Below are 16,027 nucleotides of genomic sequence, written 5' to 3' on the forward strand. Positions count from 1 at the left end.
CATTGTATCCATTTGAACATTAGGAACCAAGAGATATATATACATATACAATGAGGTTCAGATTTGCAACCGAACCATAAATGCTGTGCATCACCCTATTGATGATAATTCATCTAAAAACATAATATATATTGTATATATTATATTCATTACCATCCAACCAATCTAGACACAACTCCCCTTAATGGAGAATTTAAAAGTATAATAAAAATTGTATATATTCTATTCATTATCTTCGAATCAATGTATAGACAACTCCCCTTGGGGACAATTTAACTTCACAAAAAAGCAAATAATTGATCAACATTGTATGGTAGAAACAATCCAATGTTCTAATTATTTATGATAAGTATTGGAAGTAGCTATTCATTTAAGTGAAATAAATGAAGTCACATGGTGGGTCACTGGGATATAAGTGGATTTGTTATGGCTGCCAGAGGGATATGACATGTTACACCATCATCTAAAGCCGAATATTGTTAGGAATGTTGTGCTCACCATGATATACTTCTTGATTGTTTTGAGTAGTCTACTTTGGAAGGCATATTGTAAACCCCACATGTATTAGCATTTCCAAAACGTAATGGCATTAATTAACACCCCTTGGGTTGTTCGATGTGATATGTTAAGGTATCCTTTTAGCATCAAATTGGTAGGGACGAAGATGCACAATCTTAAACAAAAATTGCAAAGAATATCTACAATTAAATCTGCATCAAAATTCTCCTAATCAAGACTAAAAGCCACAAACCTCAATGTTTCGAACAACAAGCTTTACTGCACTATCATGTTTATCAGTTTTATTGGCAAGGAGTGTCTTATTTTTGACATGCAATTTATTGTTATGTAGGTCTTCATAGCAATCCCAAAGTAGGGATTAAGAAAGACTTTATCAGTTTTATTGGCAAGGAGTGTCTTATTTTTTACATGCAATTTATTGTTATGTAGGTCTTCATAGCTTACAGCAAATTTCTCTGTTTCTCTCAGGTATTGTTCCATCATCACCCTGTGTAAATGTACCGGATGTCTACCCCTTTGCATGTAACTGTTATGTTTTCTTCCCATCATATTTTGTTCCCACAGTACGTATAAACAAAGAATAAACTAACCTCAATTAAAAGAGTTAAAAAGAACACATAATGTAAGAAGTAAACTCCTGAACTAAGTAAGGTGTGATGAAGCCGTATAAGTTTCATGCAACACATTCTACAATGTTGTATTTCAAGGGACCTTCTTTCACATTAACCTGTGGTTGCCATGTTAAGTATGTATGCACACATCATGATTCAAACTCGAATGATCTATCTATTGCCATTGCCTTCTTATGAAGCAACATCTCATCAAACGGTAGTGCACCATATTTCCAACATAACTGTGCTTAAACGCAGAATCATGTCATATCCCTCTGGAGATCTCGACATTGGCACAATGCAAAATAACCACTACGTTGTAATTTGGAACATAATACAACCCACAGCTTTCACTGAGATCTCGACATTGGCATGTTTTTCTTAAATTTTAACGATGAGGATGATAACAATTGCTACAAAATAGTACATTGGCTTTCTTTCTTACAAGCATTTTGATCTATCATTTGCTGAGAAAAAAAATGATTGAAAATAGTTTCCCGCATGCCTCTATCCCAGATGACAATGTGGCTAACAAGATTCATAAAATGCTAATAATCATAGATCTAACATATCTCGGAACATGATCGTATATAGGATCTCTCTCTCTCTCTCTCTCAAACGGCTGCTAAATGTAGCAAACAAAGATCCATTAATCTCAAGCACAAGCTCTTATAATCATAAACCAATGGTAGATCTAACATCTACTGACAAAATGAATGTAGGTAGAGTCATTACAAACTGATGATACAAGGTAGATGATCAAATCTATAAAGACGATATGGAAGAGGAGAAAACGGATAGGTCGGAGTAAGGTATGGCATGTTTATATACAAAAAAGAATCAGATCTCAATTGCCAGATATTATTCCCTTCAAAACAAGTTGAATGGGAATGCATCGATGGGATGCATGAGGTATGTGACAGCGAGAGCCACAAACATTAACGTATAAGCAATGCCAAGGTCGATGCTTGATCCTGCAAAAAAACACAGAACAAAATGGCGTTAGATCGTTATATCTGCGTTTAACGAACTATAAAGCTACTAAAAACAGGAATCTGGCAGTATCCGTGTGGAAAATAGAATTGCAGCATTCTATATATGTATAAAGGGAATGCAAGCAGAGTAAACAATATATACGCGAGCGTCGATCAAAGAAGGAAAAGTGGGAAAATACGATTCAATATATAGAAGGCGCAGATGTGAGAATTCGTGACGTTTTAAGAAAATCTACGCCTGCGAGGTATGCAAATGAATGATCGAAGAGGATAGGTGCTCCGGTTTAAAATTTTCAGGAGTGATCCACATCTGAATATAACGCAGAGAGCAAGTTCCAGGTTTCCGTTGGAAGAGAAGAAGGCAGGGCTCTTTAAATAAAGCAGAGAGGTATATTGGCCAATATAGTAAGATCTGTGCAGAATGAAATCAAACAAAAGAGCAAATATGACAAGGTAATGAAGGACAAAGGAGAACACAAGAAGGAAATGAAGCTTGCCACTGGAATAAGCAGAATGTAAAGACGAAGACGGAAAATGGAGATAAAATAATGGTCAAAAAATAGAAAGGAAAGAGAGGAAAAAATAGACGAAGGAATAGATGCTTTACTGTATGAATTAGGGGTAAGAAAAATGAGAAGAAAAAGAGGACGAGGAGGATGAAGCAGATGCGGAACAAAGAGTGTTAAACAGAAGAAATGGATAGATTAAGGAAGAAAAATGAGAAAAACAAAGGAGCAAAAATAGATACTTGCCATGTTTTCAGTAATGATTATAAAAAACAGGAGTTCTTTGTCCGAGATAGAAATTAAGGGAGAGATATATTTACCATCGCTAGTCGGAGAAGGAGCGGGAGCTGCAGAAGGCTGGGCTTGAACAGAAACAATGGAGGTGAAGTGGAGGAAGAAGAAGGAGAAGAATAGGAGAGAGAAAAGTAGGGAGATGAGGAGAGACGACGAGGATTTGGGGGTCGCCATAGCCAGAAAGGATGGAAGCGAAATCAAATAGCACACAGGAGGGGGTGAAAAGACAGAAACTACAGAGACAATGAGAGGCAAGAAGAAGAAGCAGAAGAAGGTAGTCTTGCTCTCTCTCCCTTCCCTCTCTCTCTCTCTATCTCTCTCTCTGTCTTTTCTAGTGTTGCTGCTGCTGCTGCTTCTTCTTCTGCGGATAGATGGGGGCGGGGGAGAAGACAGCTCTCTCTTCTCTGCATAAATAATGGAGTTTTTTTCAAAAAAAGATACAAAATTTAAAAGAAAATGGAAAAAGAAGGGGTGGGGGGGGGGGGGGGGGGGGGGTCAAGGCATGACAATCCAGCTTTTGCTTTTCTGGAATTACCGTTGATTTTGGCCGTTCCGCTTTTACTTGCTTTTGTTTTTCCATTTCAGTTGGGTTTTGTTGTTTTTTAATCCCCCTGGAGGCAAGGGGGGGGGGGCCTTTTCAATTGGCTTTACATATGGGCACATGCAAACATGCCCACCACCACCACCACTTGCCATCTCTGTCTGTTTGTTTGTCTGTCTGTCTGTCTGCCTATTTGTGCCTCTGCATTGGTAGGTAGGTCTCTTCTCGGGTCATGCTTATTGCCTCCCCATTGTCGACGATACGATTACGTAGGCCCACCTTTGTCATCCCCCCCCCCCCCCCCCCCAGGTCACATTGGCATGCTCGCGTACTTTCTCCCCATTGCGGCTACTAGGAACTCATCTCACACATACATCCCCTTGTTCTCTCTCTCTCTCTCTCTCTCAAAAAGTAAATAAATTGATCATCATTGTTGTACATAATGCCTCATGTGCGCTTGCATCCATCACCTGTTGAGCTTTGTGGACCCATCACACTCACCTCTCTCTCTCTCATGCCAGATCACTAAAGGAATCTTCACCAATACATTAGGGAGTGGAGTGATGCTCTCCTCCTCTTTGACGCACTTTACCCCCCATTTCCAAATGTTAAGAAAATGGAGGTTGCTCTACTCTCTCGATTGGAATCTTGGCGCATTCATGGGTGGGGTATTCATGTGCTAGAGGTGGTGCTCGAATTATAGCGAATCTAGACCGAGGTTCCTGAAAGTAGGTGTAAAGCCCAACAAAATGCACCTTCAAATTCCAATGAAAATTTCTTGCGCTTGTTCCAAAGGGAAGGTGGTCAAGTCCCCATGACAACGTTGGAAAAGGGCAATTTTCTAGCTCATATCATAAAAACAAACAATTATGTTGTGCTACGTATACATACTCTTTTCAAATATTAATTGCTAAGTGAAGTTTAAAACTTTAGAGGATGTTATCCATGAAGATTAAGAGGGATCAATTCTACAAGAATAAAAAATTATGGTCATGAAAAGTTTTAATTTCACATTCTCCATTATTTTCCCCTCACAAGTCTAGACAAGAGAGGTCCAAAGAATAGAATAGATTTTTCATGTCCACAAGGCCAAATTTGAACTATGGGACCAAATAAACATATTTTCGTGTATGTATGTGATTTCGTAGTAAGAAGGGGGTTTAAGATTTTGTGGTAAAAATTGTGTGTGAAAATAATGTGCATGCATATATGTGCTCACCCTTTTTGGTGTATATCTAAGTATGATGCTCTTGTCTATCTACAACCAAATAATAATTGGGGGTAGCAAGGTGATCTATGGAATGGATGGTTTAACGTATGCTTTGGGATTTTGTATGCAATTTGTACCATCGGATCAATGTAGATCAATAAAAGTGCAAATCATATGCCATTTATTTCTAACTCAATTAATAATATATTCTTACTTGGAGGCCTAACGTGGTAACTATATTCTAACTCAAAATAATGTGAATGAACTACAACTTACAAAATTTTGGAAATGGTTGTGGAGTATGCAGTTGCCGAAAAAAGTGATTTGTTTTCGTTTGTTGTTGATCCATTATGCTCTTCCTGTTGGTGATTGGTTGAGGCAAAATCAACAATATGCTTGTGGAATGCATTGTGGTGCATCTACGGAATCTATTTTGCATTTGTTTTAGTTATGTCCCAAAATCAAGCAGTTCTGGAGTAAGTTGTTTTTATTACTTAGACACCATTATGCTCGTTCTACTTTCTCGTGGGGTGCAGTATTATGCGGAGTCCTTCATGCAGATGTTATGAAGTACGAAAGTATGCATGCTTCTCATGTTTTTCACTTTTCCAATGGGTACATCTATCTCACTTCATTTCCATATTTTATTCCACGGTTTAGAACTGAAAATCTGGTTATTTGGCGTACTATTACGTCACTAGCTTTGTGGACAATATGGAAAATGAGATGCAAGGTTGTTTTTAATAATGCTCACATACATCTCGGTAATATGCTTATAGAATTCTTGTGGTTATTTGTCTAGACCAAACGTGGACAATATGATGATCTATAGGGTTCATCCGATGCTCAAAGGCAATGTCAAGTGGACTTTAAGAAATGGTGGCGAGGGCTTCACTTATTTTCAGATACGACTTTTGGTATGAAGTGGAATTATGCCATACCTCCTTTTTTATTGGATAGCTTGTAGATTGTGCTCCATTTTTTCCTTATATGATATCATCTGTTTCATCATATGTTGGTAGTAGCTTTTGTATTACAATAGAGGTGAGATGAAATGTCTCCTTCCGTTTTCTATATGTACATTTCTCAAGTAATATACTAAGGTGTATCTTTCTTGAAAAAAAAAAAAACTATATTCTAACTCAACTATAATATTTAACCTGACCATATAGTCTAACTCAAGTATGATGATCTAGCCTAGTAAATATTGTCTAACCCATATATCCAATACGGTAATAACATTTAACCCATATATTCTAACCTCATTATAATGATCTAACTTGGTGAAGCTCTATGGATTGAGAAGCAAAGAAGCTAGGGTAGTGAATCAAGAGGGCGTGTAAAACCAACATCACAAAGAGGCGACATGGTCATCGATCATTGGGACATTGCATTGAAACTCTAGGATTTTCCCTTAAGCTCTATTCATGAACTTATCTTTCCCAATTATTCTTTCCTCTTCTTCTTCTTCTTCTCCTCCTCATTCCTCAACATACATGTTGTTTAGGGTTTTATTTTCTTCTTCTTTGTGAAATTCAGGGTTCTTAGTCTTGTTTTATTTCTGAAAAACTACCAATATTGTAATCATTTTCCCCAAAATCTTGTAAACCCTACTTTATAAAGGGAATTTTTTCTTAATCCAAAGTTTTCAACCTATAAAGGGGATAGTCTAGACTTAATATTATAAAATCTATTCATAATATCTTTGTGCTAATAACGTGTTTTAATCTTAATCTCGCACATAAATTGTTGTTCGGCTTGTCAGTACCTTCGACTTTGAGGAGCTTTCGACTCTTACGAGCCTTCAAGTCAAAGAAGCCATTGACTTTGAAGAGCCTTTGAATCTGACATACCTTCGACTCTATAGAACCTTTGACTCTCAACTTACCTTCGAGACTATAGAGCCTTCGACTTTGCAGAGCCTTTGACCTTGTGTTACATTTGATTTGGACTTATCTTTGACTCTGGATTACCTTTGATTCAACATGCTACTTTCGACTCTAAGCTACCTTTGACTATGGGTTACCTTCAACTCTGAGATGCCTTTGACTTTGGGTTATCTTTGACTTTGATTTCACTTGAACTCTATCGAACCTTCAAGTCTAACGACCTTTCGACTCCTAGGAGCTTTTGAATCTAACGAACCTTCCTGTCTAACGATCTTTTGACTCTTAGGATCTTTCAACTTTGACGAGCTTTCGAGTCACTCGTCCTCTTTGGTTCAAGTTCCTTGTGGTCCCACTCAAATAGCACATGTACACGCATAACTTCACAATACCAGTGGATACAAATAGTTACATAAATACATTTTGAGTCAATGCATCTTGGACTCAACCATACTCTTGACAAGTAAAGAAACATTGGGTCATGGATCTTCAAAATCATAGAATATCATACGTAAAAGTTGTCATTGATGTATGTTGTTACCAAATAATGCAAAGAGCTACACAAATGGACAAGTTGGGCCAAAGGATAAGAAAATAAGATACAATCACAAAGTCCCATTGGAATATACGAGGTAGATAAATGTATGGCACATGATATGCTTGTTGAAATTCAAACAAACCATACAACATGCTTGCAAAAAGGCATGCCCAAAGGTAAGTATATGGTTGTCATTGTGCTAGTGACCCAAGAAGATTTGGTAAAGGCATTCAAAGGAGCAAGTCATCAAAATATTGTCGATGCATATTTCATGTAAATGTGAGAAAAATGAAGTGTGTAAGCATGAAATTGTGATAATTTATTTATGTATATGGCCATCATATTGAACATTATCCAAGATCTTTTCATGATTTCAATCATTTGCCTATACATCCAAATGTTGTAAATTGTTGCATGGATGATTTTTTATGTTGGATTTATAGTTAACAATCGGCAACGGATCGGTTCGGTTTGAGAGGGTCCAAACCGAAACGGTTTGAAACCGAACCAAACCACGAAACCATTACATTTTTTTCAAACCGTTAAGCCATTAAACCAGTAAAACCGCGGTTTCGTGGTTCGGTTTCAGTTTTAAGCTTAGGTCAAATTTTAAATTTTAAATTTTAAAATTTTTCCCAAAATTTGAAAATAAGGCATGAAAATGAAAAGATTATTTAAAAACAATTTTCTTTAAATTAAATTAAATTTTTTTTTTAAACTAAAAGAAAACCGTTAAACCATGGTTTCTAACTATTGAAACCGAATCAAACCGTTAAAAAAAACCCGAACTTGAACTAAACCGAACCGAACTGCTGAAACCGTTAAGCCGCGGTTTCACGGTTCGGTTCGGTTCAAACTAAACCGTTGCCGATTGTTATTTATAGTGCATGTTGCCAAGATGAGCCTTTGGAAATAATCTTTTCACATGCCTAAGGCTACTCCATTACAACATGTGTGCTAAATCTTCTTTATAATATCAAAGGAATTTGTTAGAATCATAATTAACATTAACCAAAATTAAAGAGGAAAATAACGAAGAAATAACCCTAGTCCACCTGACCACCCCCTAGCAAGTGTCCCATTCCACCAGTGTACAAACATGGATTATACCTTGGATTTGTAGAAAAAGGAGGCACACATGTATAAAGCTAGAGCTTTGCCACACTATCAAAGTCTCTATCTCAAAACATAAAGTAACAGAGATGCCCCTTCATGAAGGTAGCTAGCCTTCTTATACAAGCTCAAACTCTACGCCCTTGTGTGTGTTTCACACTTTGTTGTTTTTTTTATAAAAAGTACCTATGTGATGAAACACTCTAAAGTTATCTCCCTCAGTAAAATTGAGATAACTCAATCCTCGCGCTTCATCCTTACAAATTATGTTACGTGCATAACCATAACTGATCATGAGGTAGATTTTTCGTAGTTTTCCCTAAACTTATGATGAGTATGTGTGGGTTAATTTTGAAAGGAATGAGGGTATGAATTGTAATATTCAAATCTATGGTGTGGGATAACTATTAAGTGTGTTCACTTGACCACTTCAAATAAAGCAGTCAAGTGTGAACGCATTTGGGTTTTTCGCCTATATAAGGAACCTAAGTACCTTCTTATCAAAGTAGGCTTGATTTATGTCGAGACTATGACAGTGTGACTATGGCTTTTTTATGGTAAGCACATGCGTTCCTCGCAAAACCCAAGGTACGACTCACATCAACCTCGATGGTATGGGACATCAAGAAGATCCGGGTTTGTCTCATGCCATTGCTAAGGGGTGGTCGGGTGGTTTGGAAACCCTCTTTCCTTTCTTTGGCCTATATTCCTTATATTTTGCGTAATTAAATAGTTAGACTCTAACTGTAGGTATCAAAGCACATATTATCTATAGAAAAAGGTCCGGGATTTTCCCACGTGATTTTCTTGTGTAAGGTGTAAAGGTTCGTAGTTCACAAATTAGGTATTTATTCGTACATGTGAACACATTGTTCACCTAGATAGGACACCTCCTTTTGTAATGTGAACACACCTTTTTTGGGTTAACTAATATAATAACTTTTTTTCTCATGTACCAATTAAGGTGGTTGGGTACACCAAAATCTGTGTTTTTGTACTCTCATCTCTACTATAGTCCTGTTTGCTATACATCATCCTCAATGGCAGCTCCCTCAAACATCTCTCTTTACCTTTAATTGGTATCAGATCCAAATTTCTTTCCTTTGCTTTGCTGCCGTTTTTTTAGATTCAGAATCAACAGAAAACTCTTCAGTTTTTCTTTCAATTCTTTCAAACCCTTTCCTATCTATATTCTACTCAATTTCTGAATAAATCTGTCATAAATCTTGGGAGCAATGGTCTCCACTTCAATTAAAGTGGAAATCCTCTTTGAAATCAAGAGATTTGATGGAAAAGGTTTCGAATTGTGGAAAGAGCCTATGTTGGGCATCCTCTTTCTGAGAGATTGTGAATATGCTCTCGTGGAAAAGAAACCAGAGAGCATGGAAAACTCTGAATAAGAAAGCCATTACATATATTAAAATGGTTGTTTCTGATGAGATTCTTGTAGATATAAAGGGCTTGATTAATGCTTGTCAAGTCTGGGAGAAACTTAAGACAACTTACAAGACTACTACTCTTGTGAATCAGGTGCATTTGATGAGAAAACTTGACAATATGAGGCTTGATGAGTCGGAAGGTGCAACAAAGCATCTATCGTTATTCACAAGTACTCTCTCCCAACGACAAGATTTAGGATTACCAGCTTTTGATGACAAGCTCAAAGACATCTTCTTACTTATGACTTTACCCAATTCTTGGGAAATATTAGTTATTTCACTATCTAATAGCCCCAACTTGACCTTCTATTGTATATAATATGTACAAGAAGATGTGAGGACTTGCAAGGTAATGTGTCAACCAAACAACATGGACAAGACAAAGAAGCAGAGTATGCTCGATAGACCAAAAGCAAGAAGCAAGTAAGGTAGACAGTGTAAGCTTTAATGGAAACTAGTTTTTCTCTTCTGTAACTCTCTCTCTCTCTTTACAATGATACAGTTGAGCTTATATAATCAAGCCCTAACTTTTGAACGTGTTTACACTAAGGATACAAAGTGGAAGGAGTCGGTCTTTTATGCCAACAAACTCCCTGGTAAAAGGGCTACTCTTCCTACATATACTAGTGATTGGGGTTATCTCCACCATCAATCAATCTAGGTTACAACTGTATACATACTAGATAGTTGGTGTTTAGCCGAATCTGCAGAGATAAAGTCGGGCTTAGCCTAATTCGACTAGTTATCCTGATCGTACTTTGTTCGGGTCGGCTTGTTTGAGTCGATTGGATCAACTGGTTCAGATTGGTTTGTGTCGGATTCTGAGTCTCGGTCTCTGGTCGATCATTTGCTTTTCGCTGCTTGCTCCTGTGCTCCTCGTTGGATCCTCGATCTGTCTTGAGGTTCGTTTGTGTCACATTCTAGAATCGAACCTCTAACCTATAACACACCCATTACATAATGTTAGATAAACCATATGGAAACCCTTAAGTTATATATAAACTTGTATATGGTTTAATATTGTATAGTCTAACATATACAACATTTAGAATATTCTACTCTTTAGTATATTCTAGAAATATTCTACGGCATTCTAAACGGGCATATTCTAGAGATATTTCTCAGGTATATTCTAGAGATATTCAATCTCAGAACTTTTATAAATTGTTGGAGTATGAGACCGTCAGTGTGGAAACATGAACAACAACTATGCTTAGATCACTAAGTTATCATGGTAGAGCAAGATCAAAGAGAAAGAGTGAGAAAGAAAGAAAGAAAGAAAGATATATTAACTTCTTCTAATGCCAAAATTGGCCCATGAGACAAATGGTTTACAACAAAAAATGGGATATTTACCCATTCATTGAAAGTAAAAAATAAAAATAAGAATAGAGTTTTAAGCTAAATAGTTCTAGTAAAATAACAAACATGTTCTATATAAAAAACATGTTCTACAATGAAAATGATGTTATACTAGGCCTAATTTCATTTCCATCCAAGTCTCTCGAAGAGAAGTGGGAGGTCAAAGGGTTTCGATGTGGATGTGGCTCGTGGTCCCAATGTAAAAGGTACCCCAACCATAGCTTCTAGTCGACGTAGCTCACATTCCCTTATCTTCTTAATCTTCTCTACTCCGTGTCGACTTGTTTTGAAGCCCAACATCCGAGGGCGTTGTTTGTTCTTGGCATTTCGGCTTCCTCAAGAGAGAGCCTGAGCGGCATAAGTGTATCCACATTCATCGTCTCCCCTTGTTCCTGAAAAATTACACTAGTTACAAGTTGATGAATAGTAAAAGGGTTATGGTTAACACTTTGTAATTTATTCTCCCTATGTTATTTTAGCTCTAAGATATACCTACCTAGTCTCTTTACATCGAGGGTATCATAATAGTTTGGAGAGAGTGGGAGAGGGTCCTAATATGTCTTGGTACACAATATGTAATTGTATTATTCGATCTCAAAGTTACAATAGAATGGAGGCAACAACCTTACGAGCTATGTTACAAAGTCAATTATATACTAACTGAGCTAGGGCAACTTCCCTTTGACATATTTACAGAATTGTCCTAAACCTAGTCTATCCAAGGGGACAATGTGAATACGACCATTAGACACTCGTATTCGACACTCCCCCATAATGGACTTATACACTAAGGAGGGACTTGTAATATGAAACAGAAGATACCGGTTATACAAAGAGATGCTAGACTAGATCGGTTTGTAGTCGAATCGATGATGACCGAGAGGAAACAAAAGCCGAATCACCTTGTTTGGATGTCAAGGCCGATTGCTCGAAGCTATCTCTATTGTCCGACTTGATTGGATTGAATACTCCTTAAGCCCATCTAGTGCCGAAGTGACTGCAATCGGTCAGCTGCGAGACACTTGGTCATCCCATCTAATATGTTGTCGGTTGTGGAGATCTTCTCGAGGTCGAGCTTCTCTAAAGTTACACAGTCCCAAACAAGGTGATACCGAATGTTGATATGCTTGGAGGTGTTGTATGAACCAGGTTTTTCGATAGAACAACAACACCATGACTATCGTTATAGACAACTAGAGCCTAATTGGGGTCGGCTTGTCGAAATGTACACGCTAGCTGACGGAGCCATAGAGCCTCTTTCGCTACATTAGACGCAACTACGTATTTGGCCTTAGTCGTTGAGGTGGTTGTACACTCTTGAAGTTTCGACTTCCATGAAATCGCTCTGTTGCCGGATTTGAAGCAGTATCTGGTTGTTGACTTTCGACTATCCACACAACCCGCAAAGTTTGAGTCGGTGTAATCGACTATGCCTAGGTTCTTGTTTGAACTGAAGAGCATGCTAAGGTCTTGTGTGCCCACTAGGTATGTGAATACATGATTGATTGCATTCCAATGCAATTGGCCTGGGTTGTGCATGGATCTGTTGACGACTCTAATGGTGTGAGCAACGTCAGACCCATGGTTGTTAGGTACGTTAAGTACGGTATAGATAACATACATATATAAAGTATTAATACAGGTATAATACCTCCCAATTAAAAAATATGTTAAATACGTTTTTTAATATGTTAAATACTTATAAAATACATAAAATACATATAGTACGTTAAATACTTCTAGACTTTGAAATTTATTTACCTTCCTAAAAAATATTTGTAATATTGTAATATTGTAACTATGTATGCAATGTAACGAAGGATTCCATGGCTGGAGTTCCATCTTAAAAGTTTCCACGCATTAAAGGGAAAATTGAGCAGGCCTATCACTAAATAGTACAAAAATATGTACATGACTTCTTACATACTTGAGGTATGACAATTTCCACACTAGTAAAGCTGGGAAACCATTTACAATCTACAGTTATAACTGCAACCTCACAATTGGTTCATAAAAGTTTTTAATAAAGAAAATGTATCAAAATCAAAGGTGGCTCTAATATATGGCCACATGAATGAACTACTAGGAGCTCGTATGAGATTTGGCCTCCTAACAGCTCTCTAGCAATGGTAGAATATTTCCAAGATGTCAAGAAGCAAGATATACTTCCACTCACTGACAACACTTATTATCAACACATACAACACTATTTGTTTGAAAGCACTAGACAAGATTCACAGACAAATACTGTGTGGTGTTCAGCCCATTGGATCAAACCAAACGCACATGAAACATTAGTAGAGCTAGGGTAGTATCCATTGAAAAACGGTCAAGTGATGAACTTTACAAGGCAAGGCTATGTAGGTTTTTTACGGTTTTGTTATTGAACAAGAAATCAACAAGCTAAAATGTAGAATTGTCGAATCCTTGAGGTAAAATCCATAACACTACCAAGTTTTTAATTGAAACACATGCTATGTCAAGATAATAAATTGTGTTACTCCTTGGGGCAGGACTAGCCCTAACACAAGGTGTCCCTCTAAGACACTTCACCAAAGGGTGGTGCAAGTGGGGTAGACGTAGACCGTGATACAAACGTATTCCTAACCGGCTACTAACCGATGTGGTTAAGGATCATAATACACGCGTAAGATAGATTCTATTAAGCACAGAACGGTAATTAACTAAAGCTTCAAAGATTAAACAAGATGTAGAACAACAACACTTTCATTAATAAACCGTTATCTGATTACAATCTAACCGGGTCCTTTTATAGGTCACCTGCTCTGGGTTACGATATCCCATCGTGGTCGCCAAAAACTGTGTTACTCCTTGGGGCAGGACTAGCTGTAACACAGGGTGTCCCTCTAAGACACTTCACCAAAGGGTGGTGCAAATGGGGTAGGCGTAGACCGTGATACAAATGTATTCCTAATCGGCTACTAATCGGCGTGGTTAAGGATCATAATACACGCGTAAGATAGATTCTATTAAGCACATAACGGTAATTAACTAAAGCTTCAAAGATTAAACAAGATGTAGAACATCATTAATAAACCGCTATTTGATTACAATCTAACTGGGTCCTTTTATAGGTCACCAGCTTTGGGTTACGAACCGGTGCCAACCGGCAACTTGCCACGAATCGGTCTGAATCCGGATCGGCATATCGATTCTGGTTCCGTCCATTCGCTTCTCAAAATATAATAATTATAGATAACAACTCCTAGTTCTAAAATAATTATCCCTTTCCCATTCTGGACTTTATCCAGCTTTTAAGTCTTTGCCAGTCAACAAATTGTCCACTTTTTTTTTTATATAACAGTAATAGTCAATCAACACTAATAAAAAACTATGGTTCCCAACCATTGAATGCAAAATTATGAAATGATCAAAATACCGTGATTTCCAAAAACAAATGAAGTAAAAAGACAATAGATAATATCATCCACTTCAGTAGCAACAACAAGAACAAATCATTATTATCCTGACTCCGCTCAATTTCTTAATATGTAGTAGCAGCTTGTTTCTTCTACACAATGCATATAGGATCCATGCAAAACCCCTCTTTTGAAGGGAAGTCCTTCCAAACAAGTTCCTCTCAAATTTATTCCTCTTCATTGAGTCATGGTTTGATGATCAATTATAACAAACTTTTGACAAAAAAGTGTGAGATTTTGAATGGTGTAAACCATCTCTTAAGAAAATACTTACTTAAGAGAGCTTTAATACGTCCAACCATGCAGAATGACTGTTCTGGAAAGTCATTGAATTTGCCTTCCAAAACACCCTACAAATATACATAAAGTATTTAGTGTATAGCTACGTCATTTGTTCCTATGATGGATTTTATTTTTAGAACATGAAAGTGTTTACAAAGATGGTGCTAGATATTGTTGGACCCACAACATTAGGAAGTTCACACTCTCAAAACACCCACTATGAAGACAAGCACATTTACATCTTACCAATTTGGCATCCTAAAAAATCTATTTATATATTGATATTAACATATACAACTGTAGTGGGTTTAAACTTGAAAAGAATTGAGACATGGTTATTTTACCCTTGAGACAATCAAACTGAAACCAGATTTTACATTAGGGTTGTGCTAGATAATGTCAACCAAAATGAACCTAATCGTAATAAGAAAATGCTTGACAAAAGCAAACACTATGCTAGTCATCATTCATATGTACCAAACAACCCACATTGAGATCAGGTTAAATAAAGGTCAGACTAACCTTAAAACCAACAACACACTCCTTCAAGTCAACATACTTTCCAGGTGAGCCAATAAAAACCTCAGCAACATAGAAGGGTTGACTCAAAAATCGTTGGATTTTCATGGCACGAGCAACTGTCATCTTATCATCTTCACTAAGCTCATCCATACCCAAAATGGCAATGATATCTTGAAGATTCTTGTAGCTTTGCAAGACCTTCTGCACTCCACGAGCACAATCATAGTGTCCTTCACCTAGGATGTGAGGTGAAAGCATGCGAGATGTTGAATGTAAAGATTCGACAGCTAGGTAGATACCAAGTTAAGAAATCTATGATGCCAAGAAAAGATGGGAAATATGAGACTCAAAAGGATACAAATCATCAAATCAAATAGATATTTGTTAGGCAAAAACAACCCAAACTTGTTGGGCATTTACAACAACAGCCCACGCCACAAAGAAAATACTGTATATCCCTCACATGATTGAGGGAATTCACATGATGAGTTATGACAAAGCTAAAATTCTACGAAAAAAAAACGTACTTTTGAAAAAAACAACACAACAAGAAGTGCAACATACCTATCGAAGAAAATAATAGTGAAGAAAATACCACATCTTTTGTTTTGGAAGAAACCTTAAGAACACATAACATCAAATATTTGAGATACCCTCACATTGCATTTTGTCAAAGAAATAGAATGCATTCTAGCAACAAAATTTAGAACAAAAACCTTAAGAACACGACAAATTTGCTTCAATGATACATCTCACCTCCATAACGTTT

General features: G+C 37.1%; 2 protein-coding genes across 2 annotated transcripts; both read right to left on the reverse strand.

Moving 5' to 3' along the window:
• Positions 1 to 1,762: 1,762 nt before the first annotated feature.
• Positions 1,763 to 3,220, reverse strand: LOC147865008 (arabinogalactan protein 16-like). The gene is made up of 2 exons (XM_087317698.1): positions 2,952 to 3,220; positions 1,763 to 2,104 (listed from the first exon to the last, which is right to left on the reverse strand). The coding sequence occupies exons 1-2, from the start codon at positions 3,097 to 3,099 to the stop codon at positions 2,001 to 2,003; spliced, it is 252 nt and encodes an 83-aa protein (XP_087173824.1). The 5' UTR covers positions 3,100 to 3,220; the 3' UTR covers positions 1,763 to 2,000.
• Positions 3,221 to 14,657: 11,437 nt separating this feature from the next.
• Positions 14,658 to 15,563, reverse strand: LOC147865009 (ATP synthase subunit beta, mitochondrial-like). The gene is made up of 2 exons (XM_087318596.1): positions 15,259 to 15,563; positions 14,658 to 14,804 (listed from the first exon to the last, which is right to left on the reverse strand). Exons 1-2 carry the CDS (start codon positions 15,514 to 15,516, stop codon positions 14,658 to 14,660), a joined length of 405 nt encoding a protein of 134 aa, XP_087174722.1. The 5' UTR covers positions 15,517 to 15,563.
• Between the last annotated feature and the right edge of the window lie 464 nt (positions 15,564 to 16,027).

Source organism: Azolla caroliniana, unplaced genomic scaffold (assembly GCF_043228905.1).
Source record: "Azolla caroliniana isolate FFs.n. ecotype wild unplaced genomic scaffold, voAzoCaro1.0.p SCAF_4, whole genome shotgun sequence".
Lineage (NCBI taxonomy): Eukaryota > Viridiplantae > Streptophyta > Polypodiopsida > Salviniales > Salviniaceae > Azolla > Azolla caroliniana.